At 44.7% G+C, this 15,834-nt stretch overlaps 1 protein-coding gene across 1 annotated transcript; it reads left to right on the top strand.

Annotated features, from left to right (window-relative positions):
• Positions 1–3,820: 3,820 nt before the first annotated feature.
• Positions 3,821–14,253, top strand: LOC123253498 (mitochondrial import receptor subunit TOM22 homolog). The gene is made up of 3 exons (XM_044682684.1): positions 3,821–4,008; positions 6,026–6,144; positions 13,826–14,253. Exons 1-3 carry the CDS (start codon positions 3,821–3,823, stop codon positions 14,236–14,238), a joined length of 720 nt encoding a protein of 239 aa, XP_044538619.1. The 3' UTR covers positions 14,239–14,253.
• The last annotated feature ends 1,581 nt before the right edge of the window (positions 14,254–15,834 follow it).

Below are 15,834 nucleotides of genomic sequence, written 5' to 3'. Positions count from 1 at the left end.
CCCTCCCTCCCTTCTCTTCTCCTCTTCCCCCCCCCACACACACATCTGTGTACATGTTGCTATGTTGCTTTTGGTTTTTTTATCACCCATGCCTTCCACAGTGCCTGGCGCACACTTCATCAGCGCTTATTATTGTTAGACTAAGGATGCTACTTATACTGCAGCAGCTGAGAGTCTTTCTCTGCTCAGTATACTTCAGTGACTCCCTACTACCTCTAAGATTCAATATTTATTTGGTATTGAAACACCTTCTCAATCTGCACCCAGACCCCCATTCTAGCCTTATTATAAATTAGCCCCCTCCTATCAGACTTCACAGTCCAGCCAGCCCGGCCTTCTTGCTGTCCCTCACCCAGGATGTGCTGCTGCTGCTGCCCTCTTAAGCTCCAAAGCTTAGCTTATGTTACACCGTGAGCATGGGACCATTCTCAGTGGCTCCCCCCAAAATGACCAGGGGGTTTCTTTTATCTGTGCTTCCATATGTCCGTGCTGTCCCCCCACCCCGCCATAGAATATAAGCTCCTTCTGGGGAGGTTCTGCATCCCTTTAGTATTGGCATCCTCGGCCCCCTACCACAGTGCCTGGCACATACGAAGTACTTAGTGAATTTTTGATGACTGATTGGTTAATTCCAACCTGCCAATCAAAACTGGACTTTACAGGGGAAACCATTTTCTTTACAGAAGAGAAGTTAGTCACCTCAGAGGGTTAAGGATGTGGGGGGGGGCAGGGTGGAGTTAGCCAGTGGGAGAATGTTTATTTGCAGTAAATGAGGACAGATAGGAAAAGAGAAATCCAGAAAGGAGAGGTTCAGAACAGAGAGGTCATAATCAAACCCTCCATTTTACAGATGAAGAAACTGAGGCTAAGGGGGAAAACACATCTTGGAAAGAAGCACAAGCAGTAGATTTCCCAGCTTAGCTATCCAACGTAAAGGGAGCCCTTCCATGTACCCAGAGCAGCCTTTCCTTCACCAACGACCCACTAATGATTTACCCACCTTCTTTTTCTCCTGCTACCTGGCCCATCCACCCCTAGGCCCTGCATTTCATGTTACCCTAGACTCAGAGAAGGATCATTTAATTCAGCATCTTCATTTTAAAGAGAAGGAAACTGGGGCTCTGGAAGAGGAAAGAACTTGCCCAAGATCTCACAGTATGCCAGGGCTAGAGTAAAGATTAGAACTCAGATTCAGGTCTTTTCCCACTCACTCTCTTTAGTGGCAGGATGGGCAGTGACCAGGAGGAAGGGGAACAGAGGAACAGAGGAGTTAGAGCAAAAGATTTAGAATCAGATGATCTGGGTTCAAATCTAAACTCTGCCACTTACTACCTGTGTGACCTTGAGCAAATCATTTCACCCCTGTCTGAGCCTCAGTTTCCCCCTTTGTAAAATGAGGTTGGACTAGATGACCTCTGAGGTACCTCTAGAGCTAGGAGCCTATCAGCTAACAGGAAAAGAACTTAGAGACCATCTAGGTAAATTTCCTCACTTTATACATGAGGAATACAAGAAAATTTGAGTAACCTTCCTGAAGTCACATAGGTAATTAAGTGCCAACGAGCAGGATTTGAACCCAGGACTTCTTATTCCTAACCTCGTATTCTTTCCACTGTCCAGACCAACTGGATAATAAGCAGAACCTAATGTCAGGGCTCTTAGGGGAAGGAATGGCCCAGGAGCAGCCAAAGATAAAGATCCAAGCAAGAGGATCATTGAGAGCAAGTCAGGGCCTGAGGGTGTTATGATGATAATAACAGATAATTTGGAGAATCAGATAATGTGTCTGGGCCAATATTAGAGCTTCAAGTCAAAGGCCAGAGATTGACAGGCTTCAGTGAGGAAAGGATGGGGCTAAACACTCCTGGCTCTCAAACCCCTCCCCCTCTAACTGCTTCTGCTTCAGTTGGTAACGAAGACAGGAAGAATAAGATTCTTCTGGTAAGTCTCTGTTATGGCTGAAACCCCAATGATGTTCCTTTTCTTTAATTTATATTCCTCTCAGGTCAGCTAGATGAGTGTATAGAAGCTAGCTATCTAACTGGTGAGGACAGAGAAGATCTTCTTAAACTGGCAGCAGACGGGATTCAAACTAGATGTCCAGACTGAGTTGTGAGTATCCCCCCCCCCAAATAACTACCAGGCACAGATTTGAAGATAAAGGTTATATTAAGTAATAACAAGGAAAACTAGAGAGGTTAATGAAGGTTTTAGGATAATGAGAGGAGACCCTGAACTGTTAAGTAGATGCTGCCCTTCCCCCTCCCCACAGGAGGGGATGAAGCACTTAACTGAACTGGCACTCTTGCTATTAATGAATATCTTTACTCTCTAATCACTAAGTAATTATATATTGATATTAATGAAGAATAGTAATAACAAACAGGCTAACCCTATGAGTAGAAACCACTGGCTTATGCTGCTATGGCCACCTCAGGTGAACCCTCAAGTCTGGAATAGCAAGCAGAGTGTCTGCTCCCTTCAACCTCCACCAGATAACTGTCTCCAACCCTTCTCAACTGCCCCCTCACCCAAAGTTCTCCAGGGGGTCCCCTGGAATTCTGGGTGAGGCTATCCCTGTACCTTTGCAGGGATTCCATGCTTTGCATCTCCACACAACAAGGGCTATAGGTACTGGCATTGGATCATAGATGTTAAATTGCAAAGGACCTTAGAACTTATCCAGCTCCATCATCCCATTTTATAGGTAAGAAAAATGGAGGCCCAGCGTGTTGAAATGACTTGCCCAAGATCGTACAAATAGTTAATGATAAGGGCAGAATTCGAACTCAGGTCCTCTGACTTCAGATCTAATACCCTTTTCAATACACCACTCCATCTCTCAGTATTAGGGAGGGTCTCTCAAGGTAGAACCTTTGCCATCGGAAAACAGGACAAGAATCCAGTTAGGAGTCTCTTGGTATAAGGTCTTCTGGCTATTCCTCAATACCACTGTGGTGAGGTAAGAGGAAAAGGTCAAACTCTGCAGGAACTGCCTGATTCCAAGATCTGCAGTCCAGACTCCCCTCTAATATTTGCCCAATGTATTCTCCACACCATAAGACCAGGTCATGCTGGTCTTTGGACCCTCCCAAACCCTCTCAACTCTCTGACATCTAAATGATGCAGAGGAAGTTCCTATAGCTCAGCTTGCCTTATTACCCCTCACTGGTGGAAGCGATGGCATTGCCGGCTTTAGTACCTTTGGTGGCTCCAGCCTATCTAGGTGGATAGGTCGGTTCTGGAGGGGGCAGAGAGTAACCTTCTCCCCCGAGACCAGAAGAAAGGAGGGGTAGATGGGTGGAGAAAGAGGCACACAGATGCCTGGTAGTAACTGTGGCGAAGAAGACAAAGAGTTGACGGGAACTGATGCTGTGTGGCTTTGTCAGTGCACGTGGAGGAGGCAGCGGAGTCAATCGATCAACCTGCCCCACTTTAAGTAACGAAGGATGCTAATAGGTTTATCAGGTGATAGCACCTCTAGTGAATCAGTCTATCGAACTAGTCACTCAATCGAGGGCATTCGACTCGGTGGAAGAAGTCCTGGAAAGCCACTGGATGAAACGGAATGAGGAATGAGGAGGCGTGTTGGCATCGGCCCGGAAATCACATCCTGCAGCTTGTGTAGCACTTTGGAAGTGACATTCAGGTACTGGGCAGCAAAGAGGAGAGGGCCATCCAGTTAGGGCCCTGAAAGGAGACCATCTGGGGGGTCCGGGGAGCCAGGAAGCAGAGGGAGGAGAGAGCCGTTGCCTCCTTCCCTTCATACCCTGGCCTGGAGGAGAACCCCCAGTGCGCTTTGGGGGGCTGAGGATTTCCAATGCTCATCCGCTTCCTAGCAGTAACAGCGCTGACTGGCAGCAGCGTCTGCATCCGGAGGGGATCCAAAGACAAACTAGACACACTGAAGAAAGGCAGCTTCAACCCTATGAGGAGCCAAGTAGAAATGCTGCACCGTCACCAAGGGCGCCATCTTGAGAACTCCAACACAAAGGACTTCCAGGAGCTGTGAGTTGCCCCTTTGCTACAAGGTTGAGCCCACCTTGTATATACATGTATATATATACTAGAATGTACTACGTGTGTGTATATACTATGTATATACTAGCATGTACTATCCATGTGTATATACTGTGTATATAGGAGTATGTACTATGTATATACTAGTATATACTATGTGTGTCCATATGCTAGTGCGTACTATGTATGTACTCTGCATGTGTATGTACTAGTACATACCATGCTTGTGTATATCCCCTGTATGTGCTGGTAGGAGCCTGTCAGAGACATTGAGGTACTGGGAAGAGGAATGTTTTATACCAGTTGCTCTTACTCCATGACTACGCTGGTAAAACACCTCTTTCTTATAGCTGCCTAATTGGGATCAGATGCTAACCAGTGGCTAAGAAGCACATGTGTAGGGGCTCTGGAACTATTGCACTGGAAAACCAGCAGGCCCCGTAGGGGCTGCTTCTAGAATTCTTAGGGGAGCTGATCTGTCAGGGCTGCTCGAGAACATGCGCTACATTACATGGAACAAGAGATGAGGCTAATCTGATCAGAGTGACTTGGGAGGGAAAATGGAAAAGTGGTGAGTAATGAGAATCATTACCTGAAAGAAGTCGGCCTTATGACCAGCGAGACACGGATTCAATTCCCGCAGCTGACACATAATGGGTATGTGACCTTGGAGTAGTCACTTAGCCCCTCAGTGCAGCAGGCAGTTCTCAAGACTGAAGTTGCAGAGAAAGTGCTGATATTCACAAGTGAAGCAGTTTCTCACTTAGGAGCTCTTTACTAAATGGATGAAACCCCAGGCCCAGGCCCAGGCCCATCTTGTCCTTGCCGTTACTAGTATTACTGCGGAGAGTCCGTGGAGTGGAGTTGGTAAAAGGCTAGTTTTGGAGCCAGGAAGCCCCACGTTTCCCTTCTGCCTCTGCATCCCCTGGCCTTGTGGACATTGGGCTGGATCGCTCAGTGGCCCACACAGCTTTCTTTACTTGGCTCCTACCTGTGGAGGAAGTTTCCACGCTGATAAAATCAGAGGTCCGAAGCCCTCCCCAAATTATCATCAATAGTAAGGGCTCATCTTTCTTCCCCTTCCCACCACAAAGTACTTTTCTCAGCACTCTGGGAGCTAGACGACACAACAGCTAGTGTCTCCATTTTACAAATAAGGAAGCTGAGGCTCAGAGGTAAAATGACTTTGCCAAGTAAGGGTCCATCATGGGATCCAGTCAGTCGGCAAATACAGAACTACCAGCCTGACCCCGTAATCATGGATGTGAGACTTGGAAGGGATGGCTCAGTGGATAGAGCACTCGTCCTGGAGTCACAGAGACTTGTGTTCAGATAGGACCTCAAAAACTTACTGGGTAAGTTGCTTCACCTCTGTTTGCCTCATTTTGCCCAAACGTAGAATGGGGATAATAACGGCACCTACCTTTCAGGGTTATTGCGAGGATCAAACAAGATACTATTTGTAAAGGGCTAAGCATGGAGTAGGTGTCTGGGGACGGGATTTGGATCTTGAGATCATGGCTTCAAATCCGGTGTGCTTGTAAACTCTTGGCCAGACAAGAAGGGCTGGTAAACGTTTGCTCTGAATCTCCAGAGTCTAATCGAAGAGTCTTCAAATGGAAAAGAAAGGGAAAGGAGATGACTGACTGTGTATATCTCCGTACTAAGTCCTGGATCAATTTACTGAGTCTCCCCCTCCCCCTTGAACTCGATGAGGTTCTAGGCCCCTTGTTAGCAGAGGCCCCCCCCACCATGGAAGTAGGGGCTCCTTCCTGGTGATGTGCTGACCGGAGGCTTAGAAGGATGGACTCTTAGCAGAGCAATTGTACTTGGAAGAGAAGGACTTGGTGAAGGTCCTCCGCCTGCCCAGGTGTTCCTGGACTTCCAGGTCCTGGCTGTTTCCTTCTAACTTCCTTTTCTCTTATCCAAACACAAGTCAGAAGCCAGAGGATGCCCGAGAATGGATGCTTCCATTTTTCACACGCCACCTGCCCACCTGCCCCAGCCATCTCTTTGTCATCTATTCATCTGCGCTCCCTGCGGACCACCGGACCCCGAGAGACCACGTTCTGGGGGACTTTAATGCACCCCCATCCCCCACCCGAGCCTGTGGCATCCTGATGGGTGAGGCAGTCAGCTAAGCAGCCATGCTCTGCTAAATCTAGGTGGCCTTAGACCCCCAAGCCATTTGATCCACTTCTCTTATGGTCTACCCGAAGAGCTGCCTGTCCTCCAGTCGCGAATCCTCTCTTCTGTCTCTTTCTTCTCGGCCATGGCCTCAGACCACCAGCACCTGCGTGGATGATCGCTGGAGAATATTACAGTATATTACGTTTCTCAGATTTCCGAAACATGGTGGCTAAGAGGCAGAGGGGTGGTGTTATTCGTCTGTTGCCTAGGGTTATCAAGGGAGGGGGACTTTTCTCTTAGGCCGCAGGAGCTAGAACCTAGAGGCTCTGCTGGGGTGGGGGTCTGGGCTTCTGGAAAAGAAGTCCCTTACTCCAAAAATTGGTCGAGAGGGGCACCCCGACCGGTCTTTGAATAAACTGCCTGGAGATCAGTGGCATCAATTTTAGAGGAAAAGCGATTTGGAAAAGTTACTTTGGAAAGTTTCCTTCTCACATCCAGGAAAGATAATCAGGCCAGGCTAACAAGCTGCCCTGGGACTGATAATTAACAGCCTTGTCTTATTGATCTGGAAAAAGGAAGCAACAGCAGGCCGCGAGCTCACAAGGTGACAATGTATTGGGCAGCCTTCGGAAATCACGCAGTCTGCAACAAGAGGACTCAGGGTGAGAAAAGCTTCCCAAAGCGGAGAGTGGTTCATCTGCTTTCACAGGCTATTAAGGAGGTAGAGGGGAGGACAGGAGAGGGGCTGGCTGCTGCCTATCCCCACCCTGTCGAGATAAAAATCATGGAAGGGAACCACAAAAGGATCTCTCTAGGGCAGGGAGTGATAACCCAGAAAGGGGGACATGGGTTTGTTTCTTTTTCTATATATTTGGAGAACTCTTTCAAAATCATTGATTTTCTTTGTAATCTCTGTGTTTTTTTTATTCACGTAACACTAGTATTCCAAGGAGTCAGCCAACTGTCAGAGGAATCCATGATACTTAAACAACATTGAAGAATCCCCGCCTTAGAGGAGAGGCGGCGAACGAGGTTGCTAAAAGCCACTCTGACCACCAGCTTGTCAGGTTTTCTGAAACCCCCAGCATTTTACTTAGTCTCTTTAGTCAGCGTCACCAAAGGTTCCCATGCAATGCATACTGGGAAGGGGCTCCAGACCGCTATCATAGTTTACCTGAAAGGATAGGGAAGGGCTCAAGTTTGTCTTGCCCACTCCGTGGTATGGTTGTGATTGTCTTTTGGTAAACTCAGTACTGAGGCTTCCGGTAGCTCACGGCCCCGTCACAGTGTGCTCAAGACGCTACTGGAATATACCCCAAACAGGGCAACACAGACATATCGGGAAATCCACATAGGCAACCCGTCTCAGATTACTCAGAGCTAAAAAGGCAAGACTTACCTGTGGTGCAGTGGTGAGACCAGAAAGCTTACCATTAGGAAGGTGCTGTTGTCATCGTTCAGTCGTTCAGTAGTGACTCCATGGACCGTAACACACCAGGGCTTTTTTGGCCTCCACTGTTTCTTGACATCTGCCCAATTCACGCTCCTTGTTTCTATGACAACTCTCCATCTCATCATCTGTCCTCCCCCTTTCCTTTTACCTCCAATCTTTCCCAACATCGGGGACTTTTCCAATAAGTCCTGTCTTCTCATTATGTGGCCAAAGTATTTAAGCTTCAGCTTCAGAATTTGTCCTTCTGGGAGTAGCCTGGATTAATTTCTTTAAGGATTGACTGGTTTGATCTCTTTGCAGTCCAAGGGACTCTCAAAAGCCTTCTCCAGCACCCCAGTTCTAAAGCACTGATTCTGTGGTGCCCAGCTTTCCTTATACTCCATCTCTAGGAGCCATCCATCTTACTGGGAAAACCATAGCTTTGAGCACTTGGAACTTTGTCAGCAGAGTGATGTCTCTGCTTTTTAGCATGCTGTATAGATTTGCCATGACTTTCCTTCTGAAGAACAAGCATCTTTTTATTTCACGGCTGCAGTCACCTTTTTGCCATGCTCTTTGAACCCAAGAATATAAAATCTGACATTGCTTCTATTTCTTCTCCTGGGTCCAAATCCTGTCTCCCACACTTATAAACTCTGTGTCCCTGGATAACTTAACTTTCCCCTCATCTGTAAAATGAGCAGGTTAGACTCGATTACCCTGAAAGTCTTTTCCAGCTCTAAAATCTTGATCTTATGGTCATACACAGCTCTACTGGTCCAGTACGATGGACTGGCATAAACACCATCCCTCAAGTCTCTGGGTTCCCTGTTTTTCTCTGTCCCCTGCAGGTAGATAGCTTCAGAATGGGAGAAAGGCTGGAAATCTCATTGGACCATTGGCAAAAGCCCCTACCTTCCAGTATTGACAGCTCAACTTCCCTTCCTCCCTCTTTGATTATAGTACCCAGAGTGCTCCCTGGGAGGGGAGTCATGTTAGCCCATTCTCAGTGATGGACTCATTATCAAAGAATAAGCCCTACAGGGATAAATACATGTCAGTGGCCTAAAGTCTTCCCAGCTGCGTCTACAGAAGAAGCCACGGATTTCAGGGAGATGGGTGTGGCAGATTATAAGTCAATTCTAACATGTAGTGAGCCCGCCATTAGATAAATCAGCATGAAGATCAGCCCCATCCCAGCTCTGCTGGAAAACTATTATAGAGAGCTTGCCAGCAGAGAGTGATGGGCACCTTGAGGAGTGAGTGGAGGAAGGATAGCAAGGCTCAGAGGGGTTCTATAAACTTCTGTCTATACTAGCCCGAGAGTGGGCAAAGTAGCCCTCTACTTCTTGGACCAGAAAATATGGTGTGACTTTGGGGGAGAGTTCAGGAAGAGAATCCCAGGGAGGTGGTACAGAGTAGCCCAGAGGCATGATTATAGTGGTTTGTCCAGGCACTATTGAGTGTTTATGTTCTCCTAGGAGAAGTGGCCAGAAGCATTTGTGGGGATTGTGGATTTGTTTCACCTGGTTTCCATGTAGGTCTATAATTGTGTGATTGTACTGCTTGGGAGCCTAAACAGGGACCATATGCAATGAGCAGGGAGAGTGGGCCTGGCTGCCACAACCACACAAGGATTTTCATTTTAGTGCTTTTTCCCCAATGACCTGTAAAAACCACGTGGACTTTTGAACATATGAAGACGTTCTGTAGTTGATTCCTGTTTTGCTGCCTGCCTTAGCAGAACAAGTCTTTTTGATTGGCCATGGGGGGGATTTCAGAGGCACTAACCATTCAAAGCTAGGGGGTGTCCCTCGATTGGGGAATGGCTAAATGGATTGTGGTATCTGATGGTGATGAAATACTATTGTGCTGTAAGGAGTGATGAACTGGAGGATTTCTATATGAACTGGGAGAACCTCCATGAACTGATGCAGAGTGAAATGAGCAGAACCAAGAGAACATTGTACACAGCAAGTGAAACATTGTAGAACGATCTAATGTCATGGACTTTACTACTAGTAGCAATGCAATACATCCAGGACATACCTGAAGGCCTCATGAGAAAGAATGCTATATGAGAGAAAGAACTGGGAGTAGAAACGCAAAAGCAAAACTTATGATCACTCATTTGATTTGGGGTTTCAGTTCTATGGTAAAAAGGAATAATATGGAAATAGGTATCAAGTGATAACATTTGTACAACCTTTTGGCTCTGGGAGGGGGGAGGGAAAGAAAATGAATCATGTAAAGATGGAAAAACATTAAAAAAAAACCCTAACCATTCCAAGCTAAGTGTCTTCTTCTCCGGACATGACTGCTCGCCAGCTCCCATTGCGTGTATGAAAGCAGGGAAGGCAAGTGAAATTAAAGAAGAATGCACAGGCAGTCTCGGATTGAGCCCCAGAATTGAAGAATTCGATTCATTGACTGAACTCAGAAATGACCTGACATGGACAGGGACACAACTGTGGATAAAGCAAGGGGCTGTTACCCTGAAAAGTTCCATCTATTCAGGGTGTTACTGGGCTCAGTCACAGGCTGGCATGAGTGTGTGCTCCCTCTCGCACCTCTGGCAAAAGTCCAGATCTCATCTCCTGCCGCCTTAGGACAGTGAAAACCCCAGCTTGTGGCCAGTGAGTGACCAGAGAATTGGAGACAGAGCTGAGTCGGTCAGGATACTAGAAAAGTGGCTCCCAGCGAGAACCCACTAAGCTTGCATCTGAAAACTCAGCAAGCAGCGGCCCCATCTAACAGGGCACAGGATATGGCCGTATTTACGGGGAGGGAGAGGCAAGAATGGTTGAGGGTCAGAATATGGGGACAGGGGATGGCAGCTCAAGAAAAAAGCCCGAGCATCATGAAGGCTCTCGAGTACCTGTTAGAACAAAGTGAAAAGGAGAAGGAGGCCCAGATGAGTCATTCGACCAACCTCACTCTTTTGCTATAGCACATTTGTTTGTACCCAGACGAAACCAGTGCATGAAAGCTGTTGGTTAAACTTGGCCATGTTTCTGTTTAAATGTTGTTCTTCAAAGTTACTCCCTAATAAAAACTGTTAGAAAAGTGGCTGGAGCTGAGAGCACATTGTGAAAGCTCCAGTGGTTGCTAAGGGGATTTCAGAGTATGGAAATCCGAGTTCCAGCTAAGCAAGGTCCAAATCTGTCTGGGAGGAAAAAGAGGCAATCTCTCTTTCCTCTCTCTGAAGGGAAGAGCTAGGAGAGGGGAAAGGACTCTGTTTGGATGGCAGTATGGTGAGGAGAACCATCCCAGAAATGAGCTGATGGGAACACAGGAGGAGGAAAATAATCTGCATCATGTTTACCTGTGCTGTGGCGAATGAGAACTCATGGGTTGAAATGGAAGGTAGCTTCGATCTGTGTGTCCTCCCAGGGCTGTGGGAGGCAGTCTTTCTCAGGGGAGAAAGGGGTCGGGGCAGAGAGTTGGCTTTTACAGTTATACAAGTTTGCAGGGAACTCTTGCCTTAAAATACTCTTGGGGTTTGGGCGGAAATGTTGCGAGACCTCTTGATGGACTGGCTGGAGCATTGAATCTAGAATCAGGAAAACTTGTTTGAGTCTACCCGCCCCCCCCCCCAAACACAATCTTTGGCAAGTCATTTAAATTCTCTTGACCTCAGTTTCCTCATCTGTAAAATGGGAATAAGAGTAGCACCTGCCTCACACGATTGTTATGAGAATCAAATGAGATAAGTAAAGTTTTTTGCACACCTTAAAATGGTATATAAATGTTAGGCCTTATTATTATTACCTGATGTGGGCCTTAGTTTCCTTCTCCATAAAATGAAAGGGTAGCCTCTTAAGGTTCATTCCAGGCCTAAGTCTAGGATCCCATGATCTTCCTCCATTACCATATATTTGTATAGTGGTGACTCTGGGATCTTTTTAATATCATTTTTTCTTAATTACATAGAAAAACAATTTTTAACATTCATTTTCTGAGTTCCGAATTCTCTCTCTAAGACAGTAAGCAATTTGATCTAGGCCAGTGCTGGGCAAACTTTTTAAAGAGGGGGCCAAAGGAAAGGAAATGCTCCTCTGACAGTCTGTTTCTAAGGCAACTCTTTCCAAGTTTCATTGTATTGTATCCTACTCATTGTATTTGTCAGATTAGGAATAATGTCCCATGGCAGGATAGAACATTTCAGGGGGCGACATCTGGCCCGCAGGCCATAGTTTGCCCATCACTGATCTAGGTTATATTTGTTCCATCAGTCAAAACATATTTTCAGGGGGGCAGCTGGGTAGCTCAGTGGAGTGAGAGTCAGGCCTAGAGACAGGAGGTCCTAGGTTCAAACCTGGCCTCAGCCACTTCCCAGCTATGTGACCCTGGGCGAGTCACTTGACCCCCATTGCCCACCCTTACCACTCTTCCACCTATGAGACAATACACCGAAGTACAAGGGTTTAAAAAAAACATATTTTCAGTGCAGGTAGGTGGCTCAGTGGATAGGAAGCCAAGCCTGATTGCCTTCCTTTAGAATGGTTTGATGAGTTCACAATTCCACCAAGAGTGCGTTTATGTCCCAATTTTCCCACATCCTCCCCCATTTATCATTTTCCTTTTCCATCATATTAGTCAATCTGGTAGATGTGAGGTGGTACCTCAGAGTTGTTTTAATTTGGATTTCTCTAATAAATGTTGAATTAAAACACTTTCCTATTTAGCTTTCCTCTCTTCTTCTTCTGAAAATCATCTTTTCATATTCTTTGACTATTTAACAATTGGGGAATGACTTGTAGTCTTATAAATTTGACTCAGTTATCTATATCGTTGAGGAATGAGGCCTTTATCAGAGAGAACTTGCTGTAAAAATTTCCCCCAGCTTTCTGCTTTCCTTCTAATCTTGATGCATTGGCCTTATTTGTGCAAAACCTTTGAAATTTACTATAATCGTAATTTTTCATTTTATATCTCTCTGTCTAGTTTGTTCATAAATTCTTCCCTCATCCATAGATCTGACAGGTAAACTATTCTGCGCTCCCCTAATTTGCTTATGGTGTCATTCTTTATGTCTAATTCTTATTTCCATTTTGACCTTAACTTGGTATACTGTGTGAAGTTTGGGTCCATACCTAGTTTCTACCATACTGCTTTCCAGTTTTCGTCAAATAATGAGTTCTTTTTCTAAAGACCTTAGGATTTCTCAAATGCTAGATTATAATGGTCATTTGCTACTCTATTTCTTATCCATTTCTTAGATTATTTTGATGATTACCACTTTGTAATTCAGTTTGAGATCTGGTATGGCTAGACCACCTTCCTTCACATGTTTTTTCATTAATTTGCCTACTAATATTGACCTTTTGTTCTTCTAGATGAATATTGTCGTTATTTTTCTAGCTCTATGGAATAATTTTTGTTAGTCCAATTGGTATGGCACTAAGTAAATTAATTTAGGTAGAATTATCATTTTTCTTCTATTGGCTCAGCCTACCCATGAACAGTTGTGATGTTTCCAATTGTTAAGATCTGACTTTATTTGTGTGAAAAGCATTTTGTAATTGAGTTCCTATCATTTCTGGGTTTATTTTGGCAGATAGACAACTAGAAGTTTTACATTGTCTACTATAATTTTAAATGGAATCTCTCATTCTATTGCCGCTAGACTTTGTCAGTAATATATCAAAATGCTGACAATTTTTGTGGGTTTATTTTATATACTGCAACTTGACTGAAGTTGTTAGTTATTTCCATTAGTTTTTTAGTTGATCCCCTAGCATTCTTCAAGTATACCATTACATCATGTGCAAGGAGTGATAGTTTTGTTTTCTCGTTGCCTATTCTAATGCCTCCAATTTCTTCTTTTATTGCTATAGCTAGCATTTCTAGTACAATACTGAATCATAGTGGTGATAATGGGCACCCTTGCTTCACCTCTCTTCTTATTGGGCAGGTTTCTCTCTTATCCTCCTTTACAGAGACTGCCTGCTGATGGTTTTAGATACTACTTATCATTTTTAGGAAAAGCTCTCTTATTCCTGTTTTCTAGTATTTTTAAAATAAGAATGGGCGTTGTATTTTGTCAAAAGTTTTTCCTGCATCTATTGACATAATGTTGATATAATATGATTTCTGTTGGTTTTATTATCAATATGGTCAGTTATGCTGATAGTTTTCCTAATATTGAACCAGCCCTGCATTTCTGGTTACCTTGTATGATCCTCACGATATATTGGTGTAATCTCCTTGCTAGTATTTTACTTAAAATTTTCCTATCAGCCACTGCTGTTGCCGCCTCTTCGCTATCCGGCTCGTCGGTGTCCACAGACGAGCTACCGCCCCAGGGAGGCACCGACAAGACCGAGGAAGAGCTGGAGAACGAAGATGAGACCCTGGCAAAGAGACTGTGGGGCCTGGCAGAGATGTTCCCAGAAAGCATCCGGTCTGCTGCGGAAGCTACTTTTGACCTCTCCCTCTCTGTAGCCCAGAAAATGTACTGGTTCTCCAGGGCAGCTCTGTGGATTGGGACCACCTCCTTCATGATCCTCGTTCTGCTGGTTGTCTTTGAAACAGAGAAGCTCCAGATGGAGCAGCAGCAACAACTACAACAGTGGCAGATCCTCCTAGGCCCTAACACAAGTCTGTCTGGAGGGATGCCCGGGGCCCTGCCTCCACTTCCTGGAAAGATTTAGAGAGGATCCACTGCATCTGACTGTGCTTGATACGGGGAAGTTTCAAACTCAACTGTGTTTGAGAACTGTTGGTCGTTTGAAATGTTTTTGTTTTTTTCTGGGTTTCTTGGGCATGTTGAACCATCTGAACGGTATGGACAGAATCCTTTGTACCCCTCTGTAGAGCTGTGCAGTGCACACTGGCATGATGTCTTTTTCTTCAGTCCTCCCACTGATACCAGGGAGTGAAAGGATACAGAGTGACTCCCTCACTCCCTTTGACCTTGCCATCCACCTCACTAAGTTGCTATCAGTCAAGGGATCCCCTGCCTTTGGTGGGAGTGGGGAACAGAAGTCAGCAAGATTGGGCTCCTGACCACTGAGAACCATGGGGGAAGAAACCAGAATCTGACCCAGTGCATCAACTGGGTTTACAAGCATCACTGAATGTGTGTTCTGGGCAGCTCTACCCAAAACCAGGGAGAAGGATGAAGGACTCATGGTCTCTTCCTGGAGTGCCGGCAGTTTTCTGTTTGTCCTATGAAACAATGTGTGTGAGAAAATCATCGCTAACATTTTATAATAAATATTAAAAATGATTCCAACTCAAAAAAATTTTTTCTCTCAACATTTATCAGGGAAATTGTTCTAGAGTTTTTTCTGTTTTTGCTCTTCCTGGCTTAGGTATCAGCACCATATTTGTTTCATAAAAGGAATTTGGTAGGACTCCTTCTTCACCTATTTTCCCAAATAGTTTATATGGCATTGAAACAATTGTTCTTTAAATGTTTGATCAAATTCACTTGTGAATTCATCTGGTCCTGGGGATTTTTTTTCTTACAGAGTTCATTGAGGGTGTGTTCGATTTCCTTTTCTGAGATGGCATTATTTAAGTATTCTATTTTCTCTTGTTAATCTGGGCAGTTTATATTTTTGTAAATATTCATCCATTTTGCTTAGGTTGTCAGATTTTATATAGTTGGGCAAAATAACTCCTAATAATTGATTTAATTTCTTCTTCATTGGTGGTAAATTCCCCTTTTTCACTTTTATACCGATAATTTGGTTTTCTTCTTTTTTAAAGCTAATTAACCAATGGTCTGTTTTATTTTTTATTTTTCATAAAACAGATCCTGCAGTTACTTATGGTTTTCTTACTTTCACTTTTATTAATTTCTCCATTGACTTTTAGGATTTCCAATTCAGTATTTAATTGGGGATTTAAAATGTATTCTTTTTCTAGTTTTTTTAATTGCATGTCTAACTAATTTATCTGCTCTTTCTCTGTTTTATTGATATTGAATCTGTTTTCACATTACCAGGAGCCACAACAGCCACAACCCTTGCCACCCCCCCCCCGAAAATCAGGGCTATTCTGTGATAGGGCACATAGAATTAAAGAACAATGGAACTCTTAACACAGGATTAGAAGCAAGACATTTGAGGGGTTGCTGCTTTTGGTTTGAGGGAGAGCATAGTGTAGTAGAAAGAATATTGGATTTGGTGTTTAGTAGACTTGGTTGGGCTCTCACTTCTGCCACTGCTACATAAACCTGGAGAAATCACTTAACCTCTCTGAGTCTAAGTTTCTTTATCTGTCAAGTGGCTATAATAATA

Source organism: Gracilinanus agilis, chromosome X (genome assembly GCF_016433145.1).
Source record: "Gracilinanus agilis isolate LMUSP501 chromosome X, AgileGrace, whole genome shotgun sequence".
Classification (NCBI taxonomy): Eukaryota; Metazoa; Chordata; class Mammalia; order Didelphimorphia; family Didelphidae; genus Gracilinanus; species Gracilinanus agilis.
The sequence above is the reverse complement of the archived record's forward strand: the minus strand, read 5'-3'. Positions and strand labels throughout refer to the sequence as shown.